This window comes from Carassius gibelio, chromosome B3 (assembly GCF_023724105.1).
Source record: "Carassius gibelio isolate Cgi1373 ecotype wild population from Czech Republic chromosome B3, carGib1.2-hapl.c, whole genome shotgun sequence".
NCBI classification, from domain to species: Eukaryota; Metazoa; Chordata; class Actinopteri; order Cypriniformes; family Cyprinidae; genus Carassius; species Carassius gibelio.
Window position 1 is genome coordinate 10,882,270 of NC_068398.1, and position 27,962 is coordinate 10,910,231.

The window sequence follows — 27,962 nt, forward strand, 5'->3', positions numbered from 1 at the left end:
ACTTGATCTTTCAGAATGCTGTAATTTCAGTACTATGTAGATTGTACAATGCTTCTAGAAGTTTGAGTTGTTCCAAGTTCAAAAGTCAGCTAGATTGCATGTGTAAACAAACAAAAAATACTATGTGTATTTTCAGCCAAGCTGAATAAAAAGTGCTTTGCATGATTTTACTCACTTTGTCAACTTTATTTAAGCATGTTTGTTTATCCCTCGGTTCAAATGAATATACACATCCAGATGGTCCTAAATGAAGGTGAACTCAATGCACACATGCCTCTGTATAACACTTTTCCAAATACTGTTGAGGGACTTACATTTCTGTGAACAAACATGGACATACTTGCCATTTTTAAGGGTTCATATTGCACAGTAATGTACACTCTGCTGTAACAGCAACTTTAATACAGATACTATTCAGTAATGGTTCACTTCAGTATGTATTAGTCTAAACGAAGCACTGGTGTGTATTGAAACCCTGTTTGTACGCGTAGCTTTTACCACACTCTGAGCAGCTATATGGCTTTTCTCCGGTGTGGCTTCGGAGGTGTACGTTTAGAGAGCTCTTCTGAGCAAAGCTCTTTCCACACTCCATGCACGAGTACGGTCTCTCTCCAGAATGAGTGCGCTGGTGTATTCTGAGGTAAGTTTTTTGAGCAAATCTTTTACCACAAACTGTACAGACGAAAGGTTTTTCTCCGGAGTGCGTTCGCATGTGTGCTTTCAGGTAGGTCAGTTTGTTGAAGGTTCTCCGACAGAATACACACTCAAACCTTTTCTCTTCTGAAGTATTTGTGTGGTCGTGTGCACTATGAAAAGTTGGCTCTGTTGTGATGTCCCCATGTGTAGAGATCGTTCCATCAAGAGCTTGTTCTTCAGCTGGTGTCTGGTGCACGTTCGATTGGACTTGGTCATCTGAAGGTACCGTGTATGTGATAAAATCTTCAGAGTTTTGGGCAACACATCTTTCGTCACTGGTCATTGCAGGTCCTGCAATTCAACAAATGACACAAGAACATGTAAGGAATAATTGACGAAGGGCCGTTGAATTATTAGATTACTTTGCATAATTTTTTTATGCAAAGTGATATGGAACTGTAATGCGGTCAAGAGGGCTGCCTGGAACTCCGTTCGCCGTGCATTTCCCAGAAAATAATTACACACCTCAGAACGTTTGTCAGCCAATCAGATTCAAGCATTCAACGGCCCCGTAGTGTAAGTGTAATAAATGTAATAAAGAAGTAAAAGCAACTGTTATAAAGTTCTCACTCCACAAACCTCTCGAACTGGAACTTTCATCTTCCTCAGGGTTATTTTTCCCAGAGCAGTCTTCAAATGTCTCCTCCTTAATCATGATCATATCTGGCTCTTCATCCAGCAAATCTACTGGCTGAAGGGCAGAATGTAAAAGAGATAACTAGTTAACTGTATTCTGACTTTGATTGATTTACATCAACATCAGGATGTGAGACCAACCTCTCCTATGATGACTGGAGAGTCCAGATGTGTGTCCTCTGGCTCACCAACATGTGACTCCTCGTGTCTCCAGTAGTTCATGCACCATTCCTTCCCAAAGACATTGTCATATGCAGGGCGACGTCTGGCTTCTGTATTGGTTACTTCATAATGCAAGAATAATAATGCATTTTATTGACCTTGCATATTCAGCACTTTTTGCATATACATCAACAATTCTGCCTGTAACGTTCTAGTAATCCTGTGTTTGATCAGGGTTGGTGCTTAAAAAAAAAGTGGACCTTGAGGGCCATAGCTTAGATTGGATGCTACAAAAGGCTAGTTGTTAGGTTTTTAGGGTAAGTTGTTCAAGGTTATGATTCTCCTGAGAACCAGAAAAAAAAAAAACTTTGTGAATTTAGAATTGTTCATGTCATTACATCATTAAAAAAAAAAAAAAAAAAAAAAAAAATATATATATATATATATATATATATATATATATATATATATATATATATATATATATATCCCATAGTCAACATTTGAAATGATTCTTAACCATGTTATAAAAGCTATAGCCTAACAAAATTATTTAATATACCATTTTGCTTTATGTAATATGTGTATAATATCCATACACTGGTTTCCCATTTATCTAGAATATAGACTGCATGTAATTTGCATATTAGTCTGCTGTTGGGATAACATATTGAAAAAGTGTAATAATGTGAGTAATAATTGGCCCGATTTTTCAAAATAATATCTAATATTTCATAAGAACACTTATATATATTATTTATTTTCCTATTCAGTTGTTTTGTTTCCCAAAATGTGAAATAAAAAATACTTTAATCCTGGTGTCCTCTACAGTGGACATGTATGATATGATGTCCTGTTTCATAAGAGGAAGTCATATTTTGATTTGCAACCCCATTACATTTTCCTGAGATGTTGATTTAAGACCAACAATTTGAAAATAAATCAAATTTAAATTACAATTAACAAAATATTAGCATGTTTCCATGAATGTGCTCTTTTCAGGACATCCTGTATGACGTTAAAACTGGGACATGCGAGGTCTTAGAGATATTCACTAAAATATAATGTCCTCTACATAGACAAAAACTCCACAGCTGGGTCCCAGCTCAGGATATGAAGAAAAAAACAAACAAACAAAAATGTAATAGTTGAAGAAGAAGCAGATGTGTTTTTTGTGAACTAAGGGAATGAACAACACATCTTGATGGATGAACGAACTGAATGAACTCGTTTGTAAACTTGTTGATTTGCTGACACAAGGACAGGTAGAAGAAGAAAAACGTTTGTTCAGTTTTTAATAGAAATGTATATAATGTAATAGCCTAAATAAGACTGTATCGGTTATGAATGACTCTGTGTGTTTTCCAGCTGATTGGTGAATGAGTGAATGATTCCTTGATTCGCTCATATATCAACAGACAGTCACTGTTACTGATGTAGCCTAAAGAAAGTCTCTGGATTCATTTATTTTGGTTAATGACTCAAAAAGTTTCCGTTCATTAAGATGAACTACTATTTACTGCAGAAATAGTCCCCCTGGCCCCTGGAGTAAGGTTAAAGCTTTATTCCAGGGCACAATGATGAGGACCGCCCACTGCGGGCTTTAAACCTACAGCATAAATCAAAACACAGATTCATTTATCGTGCATAATAGGTAAATCACCTGTAAGTCCCGGATGACTGATCGGAGCTCGTGTCCCGTTCATCTTTCCAGCGCTTTTCCGTGCAGACTGAACTTCATTCTCCAGAAAATGACATTTCTGTTTCAGAGATTCATTTTCGTTTGTACAGCGTGAAATCTCTAACCGCAGCAACAAAGAATTCTCCTCGAAAAGTTTGCCTATTTCATCAACAGCTGTTTTCGCGAGCATTTCAATTATGGATGTTAGCTGCGTCTGAAAATCACCAGTATTCATGATGTCCGTTGTTTACGGGACCATTTATCAGTGATGTGTGTTTTAAACACCCGTCCTTCGATCTGACTGTCAATGTACAGCTGCTTTTATATTCTCAACATGCAATGGCACTGTATTCAGTATATTTCTTAGAATAGAATCATAGCATATCTAGCATTTTGGACAATAGGATCATGGGATGAATTACCGTATACCACCGTATAGAGAGCTCGCATGAATTAGACTTTCTGATTGGTCGTATCCAAAATGGTTCTGGCCTACCTTGTCAACTGTTCCTAGGGAAGGTCTGTTCATTTGTGCGAGTGTTCCAAATGGAATTTTACACACACACACAAATTCCATGTCAAATAGTGAGTGTTTTTGTATAACGCTTAACTGCTTTCTGTGGTGTCAAACTAGCCCACCTTATCTCTCTTTGATATCTGGGACCCACTTTATATTAAGTGGCCTTAACTACTATTTACATTTTAATTAATAATTTAGTACAATGTACTTATTGTGTACATACATGTTTTTACATTGTACTTATATTTTAAAAAAACTACTTGTAATTACATCTGTATTTAATTTCTGTAATTACATTTATAACTACACTGTTGACCCATACTTTACACCTTAACCCACCCTTAAACTTACCCATACCTCCAACCCTCTCCCTAACCTTACCCCTATCCCACCTCAATAGCAGCAAAGGTGTTTTACAATACAATATGAACACAATAAGTACATTGTACTTATTTTTTTATGTAAGTACATAGTAGTTAAGGCCACCTAATATTAAGTGGGACCGATATCTGACAAGAGTCTGTAGGCTATGGCTCTTTCACCAAATTTATTTATCATCTGTCAGGCAAGTTTTACTAAATATCACACTTCTCCTCAACAAACACTAGTGATCTATGTAAAATAGGTAAGCATAGCTTTCAGGTACGAAGTACAGAAAAAGTTTAAATTCACACAACTAAGGGAAAACTCACCAGGTTTCATGACGGGCTGGATCCGTGTGCAAAACATCTTTGTTTTTCGGGTTGTCTCTGTACATATTATTGTACTTGTTCATTTAAAAGAGCAGTTAAGACTTCCATTTTTACCAGTAGGTTACTGCAATTACAGAACTGTTTGGATTACCTACAGTAAACAATACAAAAAATCTTATGTAATCTACTTGTAGCTATTGTATAAAGTGGTACAACAACATTATAGTGTCACTGTAATCATATTATTCCTCAATTTAAAAAAAAAAACACATTAGTTGATAATTTTTTTTTTTTATTGTTGCATGAATGACTTAAAGGAACATAATAAAATATTTATAGTATAAACATTCCAGCAACATTCAAATAGAACAGTGTAAGTGATAAAGTAAAAAAGAAGGTATCACAATGTGAAAAACTGTCACTTCATGGGATACTCCACCCCAAAATGAAAATTGTAAAACTTTGTTTGTCTTCAGAACACAATTTAAGATATTTTGGATGAAAACCGGGAGGCTTGTGACTGTCCCATAGACTGCCAGGTAATACTGTCAAGGTCCAAAAAAGTATGAAAGACATCGTCAGAATAGTTCATCTGCCATCTGACGATGTCTTCCATACTTTTCTGGACCATTACAATGTAATTTACTTGGCAGTTAATGGGACAGTCACTAGCCTCCCGGTTTTCATCCAAAACATCTTAAAATTGTGTTATGAAGACAAAGTTTTACGGGTTTGGAACACCATGGGGGTAAAGTAATTAATGATAAAAATTTCATTTTGGGGTGGAGTTTCCCTTTAAGTAGTAACTCATCATAATAGCAGTAGAAGTAGTATACAGAGCAGGGTCAGGATAAAGTCAATTCTGAAACACATGAAAAAAAATATTGTCAGCTGTTAAAGAACACCCCTTATAACTCATTACAGGTTTACATTTAAGTGTTTAAATCACATACTTTTAATAACAAACGACAAGTTTGACAAATTTTATAAACATTTTTTCAACTTCATAAAACCGCTCACACTTACTTAACTTGTTGTTTTCCACTCGAATTCTGAAAGCCTCTGCATGAACGTAGCAACGCGGGTATTAAAGTTCTGGGGTTTCCTTTGGACAGCTGAACCCGTCCTTCGGCTTGTACCTGATTTTGAGGTACATTTAGTCCCCTCAGGATTAATCCTTACGAAGAACCTAAAGAACAGTAGATACATTTTTAAACAAAACATACATTTTGCAAGGCCTACAACTATTTCAGTCACCAAAACACAGTTTAAAAGGGGTTATAAGTAGGGCTGGTTATGGTACACAGACAGATGTCATGGTTTGGTATGTACCTCAGTTCGGGGGTCACGGTTCGATATGATTTCAGTAAAAAAAAAAAAAAAAAAAAAAAAAAAAACTTCCAGACAGTAGTACAAATGAAAAAAAAAATATTCCGCCTAGATGTGAAAATACTAAATATTATTACATTGTTAAATATATATAATCTGCAGTACATACATACAAGGAATAAATTATTTAAATATACAGTACAGACCAAACGTTTGGACACACCTTCTCATTCAAAGAGTTTTCTTTATTTTCATGACTATGAAAATTTTACAGTCACACTGAAGGCAACAATGGCTATTTGACCAAGAAGGAGAGTGATGGGGTGCTGAGCCAGATGACCTGGCCTCCACAGTCACCGTACCTGAACCCAATCCAGATGGTTTAGAGGTGAGCTGGACCGCAGACAGAAGGCAAAAGGGCCAACAAGTGCTAAGCATCTCTCGGGGGACTCCTTCAAGACTGTTGGAAGGCCATTTCAGATGACTACCTCTTGAAGCTTCCAAGAGTGTGCAAAAGTTTGGACACACCTTCTCATTCAAAGAGTTTTCTTTATTATCATGACTATGATAATTGTAGAGTCACACTGAAGGCATCAAAACTATGAAATAACACGTGGAATTATATATGAAATTATATACATAAAAAAAAGTGTGAAACAACACAATATGTCATATTGTAGGTTCTTCAAAGTAGCCACCTTTTGCTTTGATTACTGCTTTGCACACTCTTGGCATTCTCTTGATGAGCTTCAAGAGGTAGTCACCTGAAATGGTCTTCCAACAGTCTTGAAGGAGTTCCCCGAGAGATGCTTAGCACTTGTTGGCCCTTTTGCCTTCTGTCTGCGGTCCAGCTCACCCCTAAACCATCTCGATTGGGTTCAGGTCCGGTGACTGTGGAGGCCAGTTCATCTGGCGCAGCACCCCATCACTCTCCTTCTTGGTCAAATAGCCCTTACACAGCCTGGAGGTGTGTTTGGGGTCATTGTCCTCTTGAAAAATAAATGATGGTCCAACTAAACGCAAACCAGATGGACTTATCCTCCGCAGCAGAGGTGACTCTTGGTCTTCCTTTCCTGGGACGGTCCGCATGTGAGACAGTTTCTTTGTAGCGCTTGATGGTTTTTGTGACTGCACTTGGGGACACTTTCAAAGTTTTCCCAATTTTTCGGACTGACTGACCTTCATTTCTTAAAGTTATGATGGCCACTCGTTTTCCTGTACTTAGCTGCTTTTTTTCTTGCCATAATACAAATTCTAACAGTCTATTCAGCAGGACTTCTGCACAACACAACTGATGGTCCCAACCCCATTTATAAGGCAAGGAATCACACTTATTAAACCTGACAGGGCACACCTGTGAAGTGAAAACGATTTCAGGTGACTAAAGCTCATCACCTGAAGCTCATCAAGAAAATGGCAAGAGTGTGCAAAGCAGTAATCAAAGCAAAAGGTGGCTACTTTGAAGAACCTACAATATGACATATTTTCAGTTGTTTCACACTTTTTTGTTATGTATACAATTCCACATCTGTTAATTCGAACCTATATGTAATAAATTTTATCACAGAAAGTATTACTTTCTGAAACCTTTTTGTAATCTCTGTTTGATGCTTTACACAATGACTAAATCACCTTTTGGGAGTAATTTCTCCAAATTTGATGTACAGTATTGTTCAAAATAATAGCAGTACAATGTGACTAACCAGAATAATCAAGGTTTTTCTTATATTTTTTTATTGCTACGTGGCAAACAAGTTACCAGTAGGTTCAGTAGATTCTCAGAAAACAAATGAGACCCAGCATTCATGATATGCACGCTCTTAAGGCTGTGCAATTGGGCAATTAGTTGAATTAGTTGAAAGGGGTGTGTTCAAAAAAATAGCAGTGTGGCATTCAATCACTGAGGTCATCAATTTTGTGAAGAAACAGGTGTGAATCAGGTGGCCCCTATTTAAGGATGAAGCCAACACTTGTTGAACATGCATTTGAAAGTTGAGGAAAATGGGTCGTTCAAGAGATTGTTCAGAAGAACAGCGTACTTTGATTAAAAAGTTGATTAGAGAGGGGAAAACCTATAAAGAGGTGCAAAAAATGATAGGCTGTTCAGCTAAAATGATCTCCAATGCCTTAAAATGGAGAGCAAAACCAGAGAGACGTGGAAGAAAACGGAAGACAACCATCAAAATGGATAGAAGAATTACCAGAATGGCAAAGGCTCAGCCAATGATCACCTCCAGGATGATCAAAGACAGTCTGGAATTACCTGTAAGTACTGTGACAGTTAGAAGACGTCTGTGTGAAGCTAATCTATTTTCAAGAATCCCCCGCAAAGTCCCTCTGTTAAAAAAAAGGCATGTGCAGAAGAGGTTACAATTTGCCAAAGAACACATCAACTGGCCTAAAGAGAAATGGAGGAACATTTTGTGGACTGATGAGAGTAAAATTGTTCTTTTTGGGTCCAAGGGCCACAGGCAGTTTGTGAGACGACCCCCAAACTCTGAATTCAAGCCACGGTACACAGTGAAGACAGTGAAGCATGGAGGTGCAAGCATCATGATATGGGCATGTTTCTCCTACTATGGTGTTGGGCCTATTTATCGCATACCAGGGATCATGGATCAGTTTGCATATGTTAAAATACTTGAAGAGGTCATGTTGCCCTATGCTGAAGAGGACATGCCCTTGAAATGGTTGTTTCAACAAGACAATGACCCAAAACACACTAGTAAACGGGCAAAGTCTTGGTTCCAAACCAACAAAATTAATGTTATGGAGTGGCCAGCCCAATCTCCAGACCTTAATCCAATTGAGAACTTGTGGGGTGATATCAAAAATGCTGTTTCTGAAGCAAAACCAAGAAATGTGAATGAATTGTGGAATGTTGTTAAAGAATCATGGAGTGGAATAACAGCTGAGAGGTGCCACAAGTTGGTTGACTCCATGCCACACAGATGTCAAGCAGTTTTAAAAAACTGTGGTCATACAACTAAATATTAGTTTAGTGATTCACAGGATTGCTAAATCCCAGAAAAAAAAAATGTTTGTACAAAATAGTTTTGAGTTTGTACAGTCAAAGGTAGACACTGCTATTTTTTTGAACACACCCCTTTCAACTAATTGCCCAATTGCACAGCCTTAAGAGCGTGCATATCATGAATGCTGGGTCTTGTTTGTTTTCTGACAATCTACTGAACCTACTGGTAACTTGTTTGCCACGTAGCAATAAAAAATATACTAAAAACCTTGATTATTCTGGTTAGTCACATTGTACTGCTATTATTTTGAACAATACTGTATGATTAATTAATCACCGCATCATGTAATTAATTAAAGTTGAATCGCTTACCAGTCCTTATATATATATAAAAACACACACAGACTCCTGCGGTCAGATTACTTAACGTCTCATTCATTGGTAAAAAAATAAAATAACAACAGTACAAAGCACATATTATTACAATAATAATTTATGTCTTGCTCATTCTGCAATACTGTAATAGAATGCACTGATGGTGTATCATGTCTACTAGAACGGTGCATGGAAATATGCAAATACATACATTGACAGGCAGGCTGGAGAGCCTATTGTAGTCCTCAGACCGAGGGATGTGATTGGATGAAGATTTTATGCGCCCACTCCTTCCACATATGATATAAATGCATTTAGACCACTTTACTTAAGCCACTTTCACACTGCACGTCGGACCCGTCATATTGCCGGAACGTTGCCGGGTCGCCTTCTGTGTGAAAGCAACTACGCCCGGGATTGATTCCCGCATTGAACCCGGGTCGGGGACCTAGTAACATTGCGGGGTTCAACCCGGGACGAGCGCTGTGTGAACAAAAGTCAGATCTAATTCCGTGTCGAAGTGATGACGTGCGTTATCGCGCGACTCTTTTACCGGCTGTTTTGAAGGAAGATCAACATTCGCGTCGAAAAAATATGTGCAAACTGTAATGAAGCAGAGATCAGTTAGTTCCTCACTTTCCGCGCTGACGCAGAGATCGTTCGCTTGCTTCAGTGAAAGTATAACATGCCTAATGTTTTCGACTCGTACATTACACATCACGCCCTGATGTCACGTGTCGTTACGGGATCTTTACGGGTTGTGTGTGAAAGCCGGAACACTTAACCCCTGTATTTGCCGGAATGGCAGTGTGAAAGGGACTTTCAACCAGCATAAACAAAAAAAAAATTTGAGCCAAATCACCTACCCTGCATAAAAGAAATTCTGATAAATTATGTATAATTTATCAACAAACCAATAAGCTTAACTGTTAGTTACAGTGTTTAATTAGTCACCATAAAATTGCAGGTCGGATTTCAGCACTCACCTTTGAATGAACTCCAGGGTGGTGCTGGCTGACTCCTCATACTCTATGTTAAAAACGTAGAAGCACCCAAAGAAAACCGACAATGCCGCTGCAAAGTCCAGCTGGTCGTCTATAGTGTGTGTTACTTTGCCCTCAATACTGACAAACCACTTGGACGAAGTCAGCAATGTCTCACCTGAAATATGAAAAATGACTATAAATTAATGTCCAAGTAAAAAACCTACCTTTTGTAGTGTAGCATTGTCTTACCAAGCATGATGAGCCGGGGCGTTGCTGGTAAGCTCATTTCATTTTCGATGGACGTCTTGGTAGAGTTTTCCTTAAAAGCAGAACATAAAACCATTTGAACACTCAAGCTCTGTCAAAACCCATTAAGAAACTTAAGTAGAACTGTAACATTTGATAGTTACTGACATCTGCTAAGATGAACACAGCGTTGTCCTTTTCCTTAAAGTATTTCATCATTAACAGGATGGCTGACATAGCAATCTTGTTATTATCTGTTGCATTGGCATCGTCGATCTCACTTAGCATGCTCTGGATCTCTCCGTTCCACTTCAGTCTCTGTCTGCTGAAGTAGTTCAGTATTCTCTTGGATTTATCAAAAAGAGTTTCGTTAAAGCGGCTTCTGATGTCAATCCCGGTCAGGATTTTGAAGTGCCTGCAGAGACCTCTTTCGGTGAACAGGAATGGCCAATGCCCCTCAATCTCACTGATGGTAGGAGGTGGGCACGAATTGATCATGTGACGCTGGTAAACATACGTCTGCTGCATTAAGTCATCTACATTGGGCAACTCGGCAGCTTTTGGCCCTGCAGACTGAAAAATCTCTGCCACAACCTTCCTTTTCATTTCAAGAGATTCTGCCGACTCTCCTTCTGGGATGGAAGATGGCTGCCAATTAATACATCCGTAACTGTCCACTTTACATCTGACTTTTGTCCTCATTAAGTTATCCTGTTCTCCATCTCTTTTCATTGATGGTCTTCTAGGTCGACGAATCCTGTGTTCCATAACATCTCTATTCACATGTTCTACCCTAGTTTTTAGTTGTCTTTGTAAGCAACTGAAGCCATTTCCTAGTTGTTCTCCTTCCTCAGAAATGTCTCCGAAAGTCAGGGGATATGTACACACAATGTTTCGTGCCACTTCCCCACAAGCGGCTAAGTTTGGGTTTGGACAGTGGGCCTGCATGGCTGCCACCACAATCCTAACAAACTCCCTTCTCGGTCCTGGTCGAGCCCTCTCTCCAGTGGACGTGGCCTGGGCGAGAGCTGTTGGCATGCGGTTCCAGGGAACCTGGAAACTTCTGAGCCAGTTGGACTTGATGAATGAAGGAATGAAGGGCCGTTCAGGAAGGGACTCGTTTGGTGATAACGGAGTAAGCGTCGTCTCGTTAGGTGTTCCATCCACTTGACCGATGGATTCTTGGGGGATCATTAAAAGAGATAAAGAGAAACTGAAATATGTTGATGTGCCAACAAGGTACCTTCTTCAGAGGCCTCAAACATCATTTAACAGTAAATCTTTGCATTACTGCATTAAGACTCATTGCTTTAATGAAATACTAAACACGTTTATAGCACCACCCAAAGAAGTTGTTTTTATGTTCATGTGTGGTTTTGGTAGTTTCTACATTTTTCCATGAATTTAGAATACATTTTTGTAAGTTATTGACGAATCCTGATTTTGTTCATGAAAATGTTTGTACATAAACGTCACACATAAATGTGTGCATACATAGACCCTTTGTTTTAATTGCTCTGAATTCTAAATAAATTTGTTTAGCCTAAATACATTTCTTGAACATCAGTCTGTAAATAGACCATCTCTACAAGCTTTGGAGAGAAAACAGATGTGGCCTTTGAAAACTTGTGAAAGAGAAAGATCTTGTAATTTCATGCAATGTCACACTATGTTAGGCAGCATGGTATGTCTCAGTCAGTGTAAGAAACAATATTTTGAAATGCAAATATCAAAGCACATAATTTCTAATTCAATCAGAGCTGTTTTCTTTCTGTCACAAAAGCAATTAGGGTTTTGAATCCATAAACAATCAAGTAAGGTGATGTGTAAACTTAAAGAGCAATTTATTATTTCAGCAATAAATGCAGAAATGGCACAATTAGAAAACAGGAGACAAAATGTAATGTAAAAAATTTATATATTTTTTACTGATCCAACTCAAAACTTGATTTAAAACATAAGAAAAGGATTCATCAAATTTGGTAACATAATAAATTTATTGTCACATCTGCTATGTATAACAAAAAAAAACATATACAAGGGGTTGTGTTTACACTGTTAACTGTACATTTACAAATTGAAAAAACAAGATTTAATATTTGATACTTTCATACGATGAAAGTAATAATAATATTCTGACACAAATTCAAATGATGAACACTAGGGTTACAAAAAAAGTAAATTTGGAAACTTTCCAGGATTTTGGGGAATATTCCAGGGATTTTTGGAAACTTCACGTAAAAATGTCACCCCTTTGCAACCCTTATGAACACTATACTTTGTACTTCCACTTCAGCTAACATGACCCATTTTAGTTTTAGTCCAAAATTCTACACATTTAGGCCTCATTTACACCTGACCTTAAGATGCATCTTTGTTTATACGATCACAAGTGGACAACTAATACAGGTGTAAATGGGCTCTAAAACATTTTAAGCATTTTCCACTTTCCACAATTTCTAGAGGTAGCTGAAAATGCATTTGACCGAACTGGTTGAATAGCATAGGCTAATGTGGTCGAATACGTTTGAAAAGCCACGAAAGACAGGTCTCCTTTTACATTCATAAGCAAAAGGTGTGAACTTATTACACAATATTGGATCAAAAGATGAGAAAAAGCCCACACATGCACCCACCCACAGACTTTCCCCTGAAATCAAGAAAGTGGTCAGAAGTGGACAAAAGAGACAGATTAAAACAGCCTGCTTGTGATCTGATCAACCAAGACATCTTGATACCAGGTGTAAACAGGGTCTAACGGACCTCATTTGCAATACATTTTTAAGAGTCAAATATTTGTAAATGGTGGAAAGGGGGGTGGGGTTTAAAAGTGGGAATTTCTGCTATTGCTTTCCGCAGGATGTTAGGTAGTGCATTTTTTCCTCGGGAGCCATCAAAGTTAACAGCACCTGACCATTCCCTGTAAACTTCCTGTGGTACTAGTCTTTTAAACGAAGCACAGCAAAGCGTTCTGGCCTTGGTCTCCCATCTTTCCCAGTTGATTCTAGATGGAGTTTTTTCTCTTTCTTAAAGGAAACTGGATTTAAACAAATGTCAGGCTGAATCACCCCCGATGACTAGAACGGTGAACACAAGACTGGGAACCTGAGGTTTTTGGAGATTCTGGCAGATTCAAATCAAACGGAGATGTCGCTGAAGTACACTGGGATGATGTACTGGATGGAGCAGACATTAAAAACATGTTTGATCAGATGTTGAATTCACATTTTGTACTGGGCTGTGAGTTTGGTCTGTCTGTGATGCTGAACCCGCTGAAAGAGCGTGATCAAGATCAGAATTCATGTTCTTGAATGATTGCTGGTACAAAGTACAGGCCGTAGAAGATGAAGAGGCTGTTCTAAATACAAACGATCAATTTAATGGTCAGAAATGTCTTCCAAATTCACCTAAAATGGGTTTTAAGAAAATTAAAAACTTTAGATTCAGTAGCTACATTTACCTGCACACAAGAATAGATCTACATTAATCTGGATACATTTGAAAACTGTTTTCATTTTAAAATGCTCTCTGTCCACACTAGCATTTTCAAGTTTTTTTCCTAAAGTTTCTCATCCACACTGAAACGCTCAAGAAAAAACATTTAATTTGCTTTAAAGCTGCAAAAAAGCTTATTGAGACGATACAGACGGAACAGACATGATACGTTTTCATGCAACTCTTCTGGCAGGATCATATATTAGGAAAACATCTCACCATTCACTGACGCGTTCAAGTCGCACTTACGATTGTATCTCTGATCTACAAGAAGCAAACCGCAATCGCAAGTACATTTTCTTTCACCTTTGCAGGACTGTGATATGAAGAGTGTACAAACATATCTCTTGCAATAGTGTGAATATGAATAACACATAACAGGGATAATATTGGTATAAATACATATCTGTTGGTACAACATGTGTCACATGACTAAACATGCGTCATCATTTTCAAAAGCCTCCATTTTGACAGTTCACACTACAACAACAAACACAGGGGTGGTGTAGACCTTTTCTGATCCAATCGAAAGGACATGTAACGCTTGATCAGATTGCAAACCAAAACTTAAAAGTTCTGTGCATGTGCAATAACAGAGATGGCGTGATGATGCATGGAACAAAATGTTGTATTTGTAGAATGAATGTCATGTTATTCCAAAATTCTCCTTCAACTCAACGTCTATGAAGTGGAAGAGAAAAACCTCCCTTCAGTCCTCAATTCATACTCTCATCCAACAGAAGGCTTGTTTTGGCCACCGATATTAGAGATTTTACTGTTTGATTAATAAAAGCAGCACGGTACAATGCTCCACATGCTTGTCATCTCCTAATTAGGACCCAAAATAGATAAATATTAAGTCTACTCTTAAAAACAAAAAGAAGCAATAGCAGGAGAACAGTATGTATGAAAAGCGGGAAACTGTATATTTGAGCTCTGATATTGATGCTTGTGGCATATAAATGCGCACATCAACTTTACATAGCGTTCCTGTAAAAACTACATTCGGAATTATCAAACAGAATGATATTATATTCCGATTAAAACAAAAGGTGTCCATGTAAAATTTACAGTTTTAAAGCCTAGTTTTAGTGCCTTGGTTGATTAAGTGGTCCTTTGTTGCTACCAAGAACACATCTTGACATTAGAATATACAATTCACACATGTTGTGGTTTTGGACCCAGTTGACTCCTTTGTTTAGCACTGACTACTTATGATTGATCACCCATGGTGCATCTTAATGCCAGGTGTAAATGGGGTGAAAATTGGCCATGTAAACAGCATAAAACGGTGGTCTGGCGATATTGCACACCCCCATAATCACCTCGGAGACAATGACATACCATCCCCCAATTCTGTGACAAAGACATTAGATATACATGCACAAGAATTACCTGTAAATCCACTCTAAACCCATTAGCTGAAGTTGAAGGAAGGTTGGCTGACCAAATGCACCTGTAAGAGTTGGTTTCAAAAACAAAAAGAATGTCCGGCCACTACTGTTTACAAATGTTTTCAAAGGCCACACCTGTAGGTCAAACTCACTCAATTCAGTGTCCACGTGGGCCAATTGTGCAAAAGTGGTAACAAATGGAAACAACCCAATTCTTTAAAGTGGCTATCAAAGTGAAGTGCATGACGAGGCAACACCATACAATGTGCAACAGGTCATACGTTTTTTTTTCTTACCTCTTTGTTTTAATGTTTTCACAAGTTTTCGACACTGTATTGGTTCCAGAAAGTCCTGAAGATCAGACACCTCCACTAGGGAGAGGTCCTCCGTCTTCTCCACACCCACCACTAATGAAAGATGACTGACCACATTCTGAAGTTTGTTTAAGTCCAACTCTGGGAGAATTTTTTTGATTTCCTCTTGGACTGCGCCTGTAGGGGGTTGGAAGGATCCCACGATGAGGGTAAGTTTAAACAATAAGGATTAAGCTTAAACCAAATGGAATTAAACGATAAAAATGTTTACAAATAATTACAGTTACATTTAAACTATAATTTTGGATTAAATTTTTTCAAGTTGCATCAGTTATTTCCAGTGTATTGTTATACACATCACCTGCCACTTGCAGGTTTATTACATTTTTGATGATTTATTACTAACAATTTATCATCATCGTTGAATGTTTCACTATTGATTAACATATTTAAATCCATTCTGCACATTCTTCCAAAAAAAATAAATAAATTTTATAGTTCCACAACTTTTGCAGTCTACAACAGTAGGGTTTCATGATAGTGCAGTAATTTACTAATCATTAGCCATTAAAATGCACATAATGTATGTAGTGCATGTGTATTTTTTGATCACACTTCTGATGAGGTGATGACCAATTAATAAACAAAGTTCTCTCTCTGCGTACCTTTCACACTTTGATTATCTTGGTCTTCCTCATTTATTTCTGAAGAGCAGTCGTCAAATGCCTCCTCCTTGATCATGATCATGTCCGGTTCTTCTTCCAGCAAGTTTACTGGCTAAAAAGATTGAAAATAAAAACAGAAATGGTCATTCTGACATTGTTTATGAACTCAGTGTACATAAAACAGCTTTCTGTGGAACCAACCTCTCCTATGACGAAGGAAGAGTCCAGATGTGTGTCCTCCGGCTCACTAACATGTGACTCCTCGTGTCTCCAGAGGTTCATGCACCATTCCTTCCCAAAGACATTGTCAATTGCGGGACGATGTCCAGTGTCTGTTGAACATGTGGACATAGGTGCGTAACTTATTATAGAGTCAGAGGCACAACGTGTCTGCATGGATCTCCAACTTTAAAATATAAGTCCTTTCCCGCCACTTTTTTTTTTTTTTGCATTTAACATCAGTTTATCTACACATGTCAATTTGTGCATGTGAAAAGACTTGAATATGAACATTAACGCACCTGTAAGTCCCGGATGACTGAATGGAGAGTCTGTCCCGTTCATCTTCCCAGCGCTTTTCCGTGCAGACTGAAGTTTATTCTCCAGAAAAAGACATTTCTTTTTCAGAGATTCGTTTTCGCTTGTAAACCGTGTGATCTCTAACCGCAGGAAAGACGCGTTCTCCTCGAAAAGTTTGCTTATTTCCACAACAGCCGTTTTCGCTAACGTTTCCATTATGGATGTTAGCTGTGTCTGAAACTCGGCAGTATTCGTGATGTCCATCTTTAACGGGACACTCTAAAGATGTAAATACTCGCCCTCTGACCCTGCAGCTCTATTAATGTCTTAATATAGATGTTTATTTCTACCTCAAACAAACAATGGCGTTACGATGCCTTTGGTGTTTATGTAGATGGCAACAAAGCATGGCGTTAGGCAGAAAAGAATCATGGGATGCATTACCGTAAACCATCGCGTAGAGGTTTCTAGTCGATAGTCCACCTGGAATGCCGTTATCTCGGTTTACTTGAGCAATGTTTGACTGCTCCTAAACAAAACCCCTTTAAACCGGCATGAAATGGATGAGATTGTGACGGTTGATGGTTGTTCACTGGATTCTACCACTGGATAGTGTATATGTTTAGGGTTCGGCTTAGGGTTATTTGCATGTAACTATGCTGTCATTATAATAGTAAGTGCGTATAATATGTGTAATATGGACACCTAAGGTAAAATTTTACCAAATTCTTTATCATACAGGATGAGCTTTGTAGTTGGTCAATATAAAATAGAATATACAGCAATGGATCCAATCATTGGTTGTGTGATAGAGGCCCATCAGAGGGTTTTATACGCACTTACTATTATAATAACAGCATAGTTACATGCAAATAACCCTAAGCCGAACCCTAAACATATACAGTGCAGACCAAAAGTTTGGACACACCTTCTCATTCAAAGAGTTTTCTTTATTTTCATGACTATGAAAATTGTAGAGTCACACTGAAGGCATCAAGGGCAATTTGACCAGGAAGGAGAGTGATGGGGTGCTGCGCCAGATGACCTGGCCTCCACAGTCACCGGACCTGAACCCAATCGAGAGTTAGGGGTGAGCTGGACCGCAGACAGAAGGCATAAGGGCCAACAAGTGCTAAGCATCTCTCGGGGAACTCCTTCAAGACTGTTGGAAGACCATTTCAGGTGACTACCTCTCGAAGCTCATCAAGAGAATGCCAAGTGTGCAAAGCAGTAATCAAAGCAAAAGGTGGCTACTTTGAAGAACCTAGAATATGATATATTTTCAGTTGTTTCACACTTTTTTGTTATGTATATAATTCCATATATAATTCCACATGTGTTAATTCATAGTTTTGATGCCTTCAGTGTGAATCTACAATTTTCATAGTCATGAAAATAAAGAAAACTCTTTGAATGAGAAGATGTGTCCAAACTTTTGGTCTGTACTGTATAAGTACATGTAGTTAAATAAAATAAAAGTATAATTACACTGTAACAAGGGCACATTTGGTTCCAAGAACTGTAATACATCGGACAAGAGTTGAAGTGCGCTGTTTAGTTATCCTATCTCAAATATGCTTTACAAGAGCACTAATATGTAAAGTTTAAACCACACGGTCCAACTGGATGAAAATATGGTGAAGTCTTTGACGTGTATGAGAATAGAATAAAATTGAAAGTTTTGATGTGAATTTTATTGTGAAAGTCTTCAAATGAAGGATATATCTAGTTTGATATGATGATTAATATAAATATGCTTAAACATTTAATGATCTGTTCAAGTCAAAAAGGTAGCACTTATTTTACACATTGATATAAAAAAAAAACTAATATTTTATACACAAACTGTAAAGTAGATAAAACAATGGTGCAATGTAAAAGGTTTCAAGGAGGGCAGAGGGTAAAAGTAAAGCAATGCCTGTAATCAATGGAAATTACATTTAGTCATTATATTTTAACACATTTAAACAAACTACCAGCATTTTTGACTACTTTGACCCCCCCCCCCCCCAATTTTATCTTTTACATTTATTTTATAACAACAGATAAGGATATTTCATAATAATAATAATAATAATTCCTTACATTTATATAGCGCTTTTCTAAGCACTCAAAGCACTTTACATGAAAGGGGAGTGTCTCCTCGTCCACCACCAGTGACCTAGACAAAAGTTTTACACTAAAACTAAGGAGACAATAACCAGAAGCCATTTATTTCTGTTTTAACATCGGTGTGTTCGAAGCGCAATTTTGAAGGCGTAGCTTTTACCACAGTGTGAGCAGCTATATGGCTTTTCTCCAGTGTGGCTTCGGAGGTGTACATTAAGAGAAGATTTCTGAGAAAAGCTCTTTCCACACTCCACGCACGAGTACGGCCTTTCTCCAGAATGAGTGCGCTGGTGAGTTGTCAGATATGTTTTCTGAGCAAACCGTTTACCACATACTATACAGATGTAAGGTTTTTCTCCGGAGTGTTTTCGCATGTGTCTTGTCAAATGGCTTAAATACTCGAATGTTTTGCCACAGAACACACACTTGAATTTCTTATACAGTGTAACTGTCTCATTGAAATTCAGGTTATTAGGAATAAATCCCACATCAGGGCTCAGATCGGGCTCTGTTGTGATGTCTGCATGTGTAGCTCCATCAAGAGCTTGTTCTTCAGCTGGTGTCTGGTGCACGTTCAACTGGACTTGGTCATCTGAAGGTACCGTGTATGTGATAAAATCATCAGAGCTCTGGGCGACACATCTCTCATCACTGGTCACTGCAGATCCTGTAATTTAAGTAATGAAACATGAACATCTGAATATAATTTAAAAAAAGGCAAAAAGGGGTAGAACACCCAAAAACAAAACATTGCTGTTGATTTTTTCTTCAGTAGGACAGAAAAACTGTTATTTTAAGATGAAACAATGGTCCTTGGTGATTCATAAAATGCACATCAATGGTTACCGTCACTTTCAGAGTCAAAAAAAGGCATATGAGGAAACGCAAAATGAATACCTGGGGCTCCTGGCAATATATTAAGGTGTTATGAAGCAAAACGATGAATCGGTGCAAAAAAATTTAATTTAATTAAATCTTTTCTGCAAACAGTTTTTTTTTGGACAGTTGGTTTTCATGAACTGGTTCAAATAATTGATTCACCTATGAGGCGCCGTGTAGGATTTAAATCAAACTTCGCTTATCAATACATACATAAAACACGTGCATATACACCTATAAATTACTGGCATATACATGCATACTACTGAATGTTCAAAAATACATATATAAAATACACGTGAACACTAATATGAAATCGATACCAATACATATAATGTTAGCAATGTATGCATACACACTTGTGAATAACTTGCGTATACATATAAACTTGACACGTGCATACACCTACAGACACTCACATATACATATTAACTTGATCCATGCATATACACCTATTAAACACTCGCACATACATATAAACTCGCTGCATACAAACACAACTGCACATACTCGCACATACATATAAACTTGATCAGTGCATATACACCTATTAAACACTCGCACATACATATAAACTCGCTGCATACAAACACAACTGCACATACTCGCACATACATATAAACTTGATCAGTGCATATACACCTATTAAACACTCGCACATACATATAAACTCGATGAGCGCATACACATCCATAAAACACTCGTGCATACATAAACAATAACATTTACTAACGTATACAGTTCAGATGAGAAAAACATGTGTACATGTATATATGCGAGTGATTTCATATGTGGATGTGCGTGAATTTTCAGTATAAACGGAAGGCATTTCAGTGTAAACGGAAGGCGTTTAAGTGTGAACGGAAGTAACCAAATTTGCAATTATGGACAGGCATCTGTGTCATTCCTAATCGTTTGCTCAATCATTCAAAAAAAAAAAAGTTTTTAATAACAAAACGAAATCTGAATGTTTTATATATATATATATATATATATATATATATATATATATATATATATATATATATATATATGTGTACATATACACACACACACATGAACTGGAAGATTCTTGATAAATTTTTTTTTCCCCAAAACTGATACATTTAGTAGATAAAATGTACTCTATAGTTAAAAAAAGGTTGTAAAATGTCTTTATACACTTTGTTTTTGTCTTTAATTGTGGTGCACTTTGAGATGAATTGTCCACAGACCATGCTCTTTTTTTTTTTTTTTTACAATACCCTTTATTCAAGAAACAAGTTTTATTAGGTTGTGCTTGATTTGATTACCCTTTGATTATCTTGATTTCAAAATTGTGGATTTCAGGTACAGAATGTAGTAAAACTTTAAAACTGGTTAATAATACAAAATTTGTATCAAACAAGGTTTTTTTTTTTGAACTGTAGGCTCTCATGCACTTCCATGTGAAACCTTTTTTAAGGAGAAAAAAAAGTTAAATAGTTGTTACTGCATACGAGTCTTTATATATAGTTCTTTATTCTCAATGACACCAAATATCTCAGACACTGAACATTTCATAACACCGGCGAGTTCAAGGACCATAATATCACACTCGTCAGCAGTAAGTTAATTGGCAGTTTCGATCTAGAAAAAGGTGAGAATTTCACAATTTCACTTCTATGCAATCTTCACGAAATAGTCCCAGTCCCTCTTGAGCTTAGCCATTTTCAGAAATAAAACCCTTTCGCAAATGAGTGAGCCCCAGCGTGAGTTTCTTTAGGCGACCGTTATTTTAGAATGTACCGCCTTAATGTTTCCATGGCGACGCGTCATGCTTGTCATGTGACAACACAGCCACGATAGATCTGTATGACACATGGATCGCTTTTATTTTATTTGTTCAAAATATTTGCAAACATACTCACTATATTATGAAGTTATGATATTCCGATTCTGTGCAAATAGCTTAAACACTTAATTCTGAAAATGGCTAAGTTCACTACTTGGGACTTAGTTGGGAACACATTTTATATTTTTTAACTAGAGGCAGTTAAACTCTCCCTCGCTCTCTCTCTCCCTCTGTGTATGTGTGTGTGTAACGTTAACTTGCATAGCGTTTGGAAGTTATTTCGTGAAGATTGCATAGAAGTGAAATTCTCACCTTTTTCTAGATCGAAACTGCCAGTTACTTTACCACTGACAAGTGTGATATCACGGTCCGTGAACTTCGCCGGCGGATGATCGCATCGTTTGCGGTGTTATTGATGCTTTGTATGCCACCAGGGCTCGAAGGCCGAAACAAAGTGAGCGATTCAGGTTGTGTTTCTGACTGCAGGCAGAGACTGCAGGTGAGCAGGCCACACAAACTGATGGTAATTGATCTTATAATAGTGGGCGAAAAAAGAACATTCCGCAAAATGCTTCAGGTGTAACACAATCCCGGTCCATGATTGCAAATGCGGTATTTAGACAGGTTACTTCCGTACACGCTTAAACGACTTCCTTTTAAACTGAAACGCCTTCCGTTTACACTGAAATGCCTTCCGTTTATACTGAAAATTCACGCACATCCACATATGAAATCACTCGCATATATACATGTACACATGTTTTTCTCATCTGAACTGTATACGTTAGTAAATGTTATTGTTTATGTATGCACGAGTGTTTTATGGATGTGTATGCGCTCATCGAGTTTATATGTATGTGCGAGTGTTTAATAGGTGTATATGCACTGATCAAGTTTATATGTATGTGCGAGTATGTGCAGTTGTGTTTGTATGCAGCGAGTTTATATGTATGTGCGAGTGTTTAATAGGTGTATATGCATGGATCAAGTTAATATGTATATGTGAGTGTCTGTAGGTGTATGCACGTGTCAAGTTTATATGTATACGCAAGTTATTCACAAGTGTGTATGCATACATTGCTAACATTATATGTATTGGTATCGATTTCATATTAGTGTTCACGTGTATTTTATATATGTATTTTTGAACATTCAGTAGTATGCATGTATATGCGAGTAATTTATAGGTGTATATGCACGTGTTTTATGTATGTATTGATAAGCGAAGTTTGATTTAAATCCTACACGGCGCCTCATATTCACCAGCTCGTTTGTGTTTATGTATGTTCTTAAAGCGACCAATAATGATATAAAACATGGATTTTTTACATGTCTACAAAAGAATAATAAAGTGAATGACCTAGTCTTAACTCACCTTTTATATAAACAATACGATACCATTGAAACTGACCTTTTAACCCCTTCATTCAAGTGCTCAGTTCACGTTTGCGTTTATCACTGACTCACTATAGTCTTCAGTTTGAGACCGATAGTAATTAATTTGCACTTTATGAATAACCAAGGACCATGGTTTAAGCCTAAAATCTTTACTGCTATACTGAAGAAAAGGCTCATCTACATCTTGGATGGCCTTAGGGTGAGTAATTGACAGCAAATTTGAATTTTTGGGTGAACTATCCCTTTAATACTAGCTGTTAAAGCTCTCTCTCCACAAACCTCTCAAACTGCTACTTTTGTCTTCCTCTGTTTTATTTTTCCCAGTGCAACTGTCATCCTTCAGGGTCTCCTCATTAATCATAATCACATCAGTTTCTTCATCCAGCAAATTTATTGGCTAAAATAATTGACAATTCAGAAGGAGTTAGTAAGATGAATTCTGACATTGTTTTTTAAAATTGTAAGCAGTATGTGAGACCAACCTCTTCTGTGTTGACGGAAGAATCTAGGTGTGTGTCGTCCTTCTGACCAACATGTGACTCCTCGTGTCTCCAGAGGTTCATGCACCATTCCTTACCAAAGACATTGTCAATTGTGGGCTGGCGCTCGGTGTCTGTTGAACATGTGGGCATTAGTTAGGCTAAACCACTCCTATAATAACACATCCTAAACAGAGCTTTATAATGTCTGCAAAGATTTCAGCGGTGCTTTTTCTTACTCTGGCCAAAAGAAACTGACTATAATCTTACAATACAATGAAACTCAAAATGGTAGCTACAGTATTTTTACCCTGTCATTTTTTTAATAAATGCACTGCAATAGTCGTATCATACAATTTTGGCATGGCTTGCAATAAAATCAAACAATTTTCACATTGTATTGTAAAACATTAATGCCCTGCCCTAAAATGGGATTCTGCTTCATGAGATTTCATTAAAATAACTGAATCAACCCAAACAACTGGACACTTCCATAGCTGCAAAAGGTCATCAACTGGAGGATGGTGGACCATCTGAGAACCATCTCAGACAAGGTTCATAAAAACATGACACAACTGACACAGGATGAGCTTATGTTCTTGGTCCATTCCTACTAAAAATATTTGTATTGTGTCAGGATGGTTTAAAAAAAAAAAAAAAAAAAGTCATCAGACAAACGTAAAAATGTCATCAAATGAAGAAAGCACGATAGAAACTGAAGAATGCAACGTTATTTTCTATTTATATTTCCAGAAGGACGAATATGGACCCCAAAGTGAAAGTGATCTTCGAAAGTTTGTGCATTTCAATTAATCAAATAATGTTCACTAATCTGTATTATTCACGGAACAGATACCGGTTCCTAAACATTACATCACTTAACGCAAAGACTACAGTATCCGTTAGCACAATTCATCAGTAAAGTCCCCCGTGTTGCCAAGTCCGCGGTTTTCCCCGCGGAATTGGTCTTCATTAACTGTTGCCGTCGGTTGTTTTTCGTGTCCGTGGGTTGAAGCGACCGCAATTACGTGATATTAACCCATTGAATACAAATTTAAAATGAAAAATTTAACAGGGTTTCCCCGGCAAAAACACAACAACGTGTATTTTATCGGGGGACCAGTTTGAAACGCGATTGGGCATTTTCAGTAGCCACTGGGAGGGTTCTATTAGGAAAACCTGGCAACCCTGACAGTCCCTTAAGTTATTCAAGGGCACCAACATTATCCTTTGTGGGGTATGAACACACAGCCTCCAGTTGACCAGTTCTGGTCTTTAATTAGCCTAGGCACATCCTCATGTGACAATCTATTGCTGCATTTAATTTAGGCAAATGCACAGTAGCAACACGCGCGTTATTTATATATATAAAAAAATCACCTGTAAGTCCCGGATGACTGATCGGAGCTCGTGTCCCGTTCACCTTTCCAGCGCTTTTCCGTGCAGACTTAACTTCATTCTCCAGAAAATGACATTTCTGTTTCAGAGATTCATTTTCGTTTGTACAGCGTGAAATCTGTAAACGCAGCAACAAAGAATTCTTCTCGAAAAGTTTGCTTATTTCCACAACAGCGGTTCTCGCCATAATTTCCATTATGGATGTTAGCTGCGTCTGAAAATCAGCAGTATTCATGATGTCCGTCGCTCGCGGGAAGCTTTACAATGTCTGGAGAAAATGTAGGCTCCACTGTACTCTTAATATAGCTGGGGTTTTTTGGCAGTCACTGCCCTGTATTCAGTACAATCTTTCTGTTGAAACCATAAATAGCGTTTGGCTGAAAGGAATCATGGGACGAATTACCGTACAACACTGTATAGAAAATACGATAAAAAATTTTTTTCAACAATTCAGAATAACATCAGTGAAAAAAAAAAATATTTCTACCAGTAGGAAAAGAACAAGAGTATATTTTATTAATGTGATCAAATGTGCCTTTTTGAATGATGGAAGAATTATCTTATCTTAATGTGTTTAATGCAATAAATAAATACATTTAATAGAACAAGTTTAACTGTTTTCAGACTTGGTTTTAATTCTGATCTGATGCCACATGAATCAAAGCGTTTTAAAATGATCTCCGTGTTCATAAGAGTGCAAATCAACACAGTTTGAAACTAATATCAGCACACTGACTAGAGTTCATTGTCATTAATTAATGCTGTTGCAAGTCTGACACGACAAGTGTTTGTTAAGATTAAATTTGGTTGTGAACCCTTTCCCACATTTTGCACAAGAATAGGGTTTTTCTCCAGTGTGACTCCGCAGATGCATGTCTAGCGTGCATTTCTGAATAAAGCCTTTTCCGCAGAGTGAACACAGATACGGCTTCTCTCCGGTATGGGTGCGCTGATGGGTGTACAGGTGTCCTTTCTGAATGTAGCTCTTTCCGCAGAGCATGCACCTGTATGGCTTCTCACCTGTGTGACTCCGCTGATGTATGGTAAGTTGACTGAAACACCTGAACCTCTTCGAACAATAGGAGCACACAAAACGCTTGTCTCCTGAAATAGTGCTGGCACTGTGTGTTCTTGTGGAGTCTGATGCACTCTTATGGAAAGACATGTTTGGTTCAGGATTCGCCACTGTGATTGTTCCTGCTCCTGTTTCTGCTTTAGATGGGACTCTTGCGGTCGCGTTTTCCCTACTTCCTCGACCAACACGAGGAACGGTTTTGAGAGCATCCTTGATGGGTGACAGGCTCACAGCTTCAGCACACTGGGTTCCTGTGGTTAAGTGAGAGTAATGTAAGTGGATGTTATAAATGATTAAGAAACACTGGAAATTAAAATGATCCACCATTAAACAACAGTTAGTTACCTGCTTCACTGTTTTCTTGACCAATGCAAACATCTACTTCCTGTTGCTCCTGCTTTATCATACTGACCGGCTGGTCTACCTCACACTTCTGCTGTGGACTGTCCTTAGACATTGTGACATCACATTATATCTTATATTTGTATGAAATATATAGAAACGTTCAGTTTTCAACCGATCGTGTGCTTTCAAATAGTTAAAGGCAGTTAATATGTATATTCACACGAAGAAGAGAACTTACTTGGCCTTGATGAAGTACTGTTGAGATGTCTTTTCTTAGGCCTCTACACCTGTTCAAATGACAGTGAATCTCTTCTTGGCCACATTCACTAATAAAATAAAAATAACAGGCTTATGCACTAGTGTTAAAAAAAAGTTTGGAATAAATCATATGTTTTTACATTTTAAGTGCCTTATGCTCGAGGCTGCATTTATTTGAGCAAAAAACTACTAACAGCAATATTGTGAAAAATACTTAATTTAAAGTAACTTTTCTATTTTCATATTTTCAAATACAGTTATGCGTATGAAGATAAAGCTGAACTTGTGTCATATGGTCCTTCAAGAAATCAGTCTAATATGCTAATTTGCTACTAACCAAACATTTCTTATTATTACATTTTAAAAGAACAGCATTTATTATTTTTTTTATCACTTTTATCCATCTTTGCTGAATTAAAGTATACATTTCTAAAAAAAGAAAACTTCTTTACCCAAAGCTTTGAAAGGAAGTTTATGGCAGTTTCCACAAAAATATGAAACGGTACAACTGTTTTTAACATTGCTAATAATAAGAAAGAGCAAATAAGCATATTCGTATGCTTTCATGTGACACTGAAAAATGGAGTAATGATGCTGAAAATTCTGCTTTACCATCACAGAAATAAATGACATTTTTAATTATATTAAAACAGAAAACGTCATTATAAATTGTAGCTAACATTTCACTTTTTTATTTTTATTTTACTACTTTTTACTGTATTAAACAAAAGCACCCTTGGTGAGTATAAGCGACTTCTTTTAAAAACATGAAACAATCTTAACTATTCAGAGTATAAATTAAATTAGTATGCTTCATGGCCTTGACTTATTTATTTAGATGGTTGCATATTAATTATATGTAATACGACTGCATAGCAGAGGCTGCATAGAGTTGTGTGTGTCAGTGTGTGTGTGTATATATATTTGTCTCATAAAGTATATGCAATTCCATGCTAAATAAATTGCAAAAGGTGTTACTACCTCGTGTCAGATGTGTAGCTGTCTGAGGGTGTTTGTCCCTCCATCAGCCTCAGTCTCTTCCTCAGTGCACTGATCTCACAGCGGCTGCGGGTCACCTCCGAAAACAACACTTCACACTCCACATCCACGAGCTTGCCTATCTCTGACACAGCTGTCTGCACCAGTGTCTCCATGATGGACTCTAACTGAGTCTGAAAAGAGCACAGAGTGGACAGCATCTCCCAGTATTTCCACAAACTATCGAAAGGAACTTACAGATATATACAGAGTCGACTGCTATTCATATACTTAAGCTAGTCGTATGTTTTAACGTTATAATGCCAAATAAACTACTTCCACAGTTTTCATCTTACACCAACTGTTTTCACTCTCCCACTATGTTTCTCCCACGTTTAGTTCAGTGTAAATGATGTATCAACATATGGCGCATTAGCTCCATCTACTGAAACGGAGCCGTTTGAGTGCCAGGGGGAAAATAAAATATAATTTTTGATTATTTACTGCTGAAATAACGTCCTTTTGCATCCATAGAGAAACATTTAG

General features: G+C 37.5%; 2 protein-coding genes across 2 annotated transcripts; both read right to left on the minus strand.

The window, feature by feature from the left end:
• Positions 1 to 165: 165 nt before the first annotated feature.
• Positions 166 to 27,840, minus strand: LOC127952130 (zinc finger protein ZFP2). Its single transcript, XM_052550439.1, has 9 exons — positions 27,420 to 27,840; positions 26,419 to 26,506; positions 26,181 to 26,283; positions 25,516 to 26,086; positions 24,743 to 25,017; positions 23,366 to 23,496; positions 23,163 to 23,280; positions 18,954 to 19,460; positions 166 to 672 (listed from the first exon to the last, which is right to left on the minus strand). The coding sequence occupies exons 1-9, from the start codon at positions 27,635 to 27,637 to the stop codon at positions 446 to 448; spliced, it is 2,238 nt and encodes a 745-aa protein (XP_052406399.1). The 5' UTR covers positions 27,638 to 27,840; the 3' UTR covers positions 166 to 445.
• On the minus strand, positions 4,663 to 17,132 carry zgc:113210 (uncharacterized protein LOC541387 homolog). The gene is made up of 9 exons (XM_052550351.1): positions 16,687 to 17,132; positions 16,367 to 16,497; positions 16,166 to 16,277; positions 15,483 to 15,677; positions 10,466 to 11,478; positions 10,301 to 10,370; positions 10,052 to 10,226; positions 5,414 to 5,576; positions 4,663 to 5,249 (listed from the first exon to the last, which is right to left on the minus strand). The coding sequence occupies exons 1-8, from the start codon at positions 16,946 to 16,948 to the stop codon at positions 5,414 to 5,416; spliced, it is 2,121 nt and encodes a 706-aa protein (XP_052406311.1). The 5' UTR covers positions 16,949 to 17,132; the 3' UTR covers positions 4,663 to 5,249.
• Positions 27,841 to 27,962: the final 122 nt, after the last annotated feature.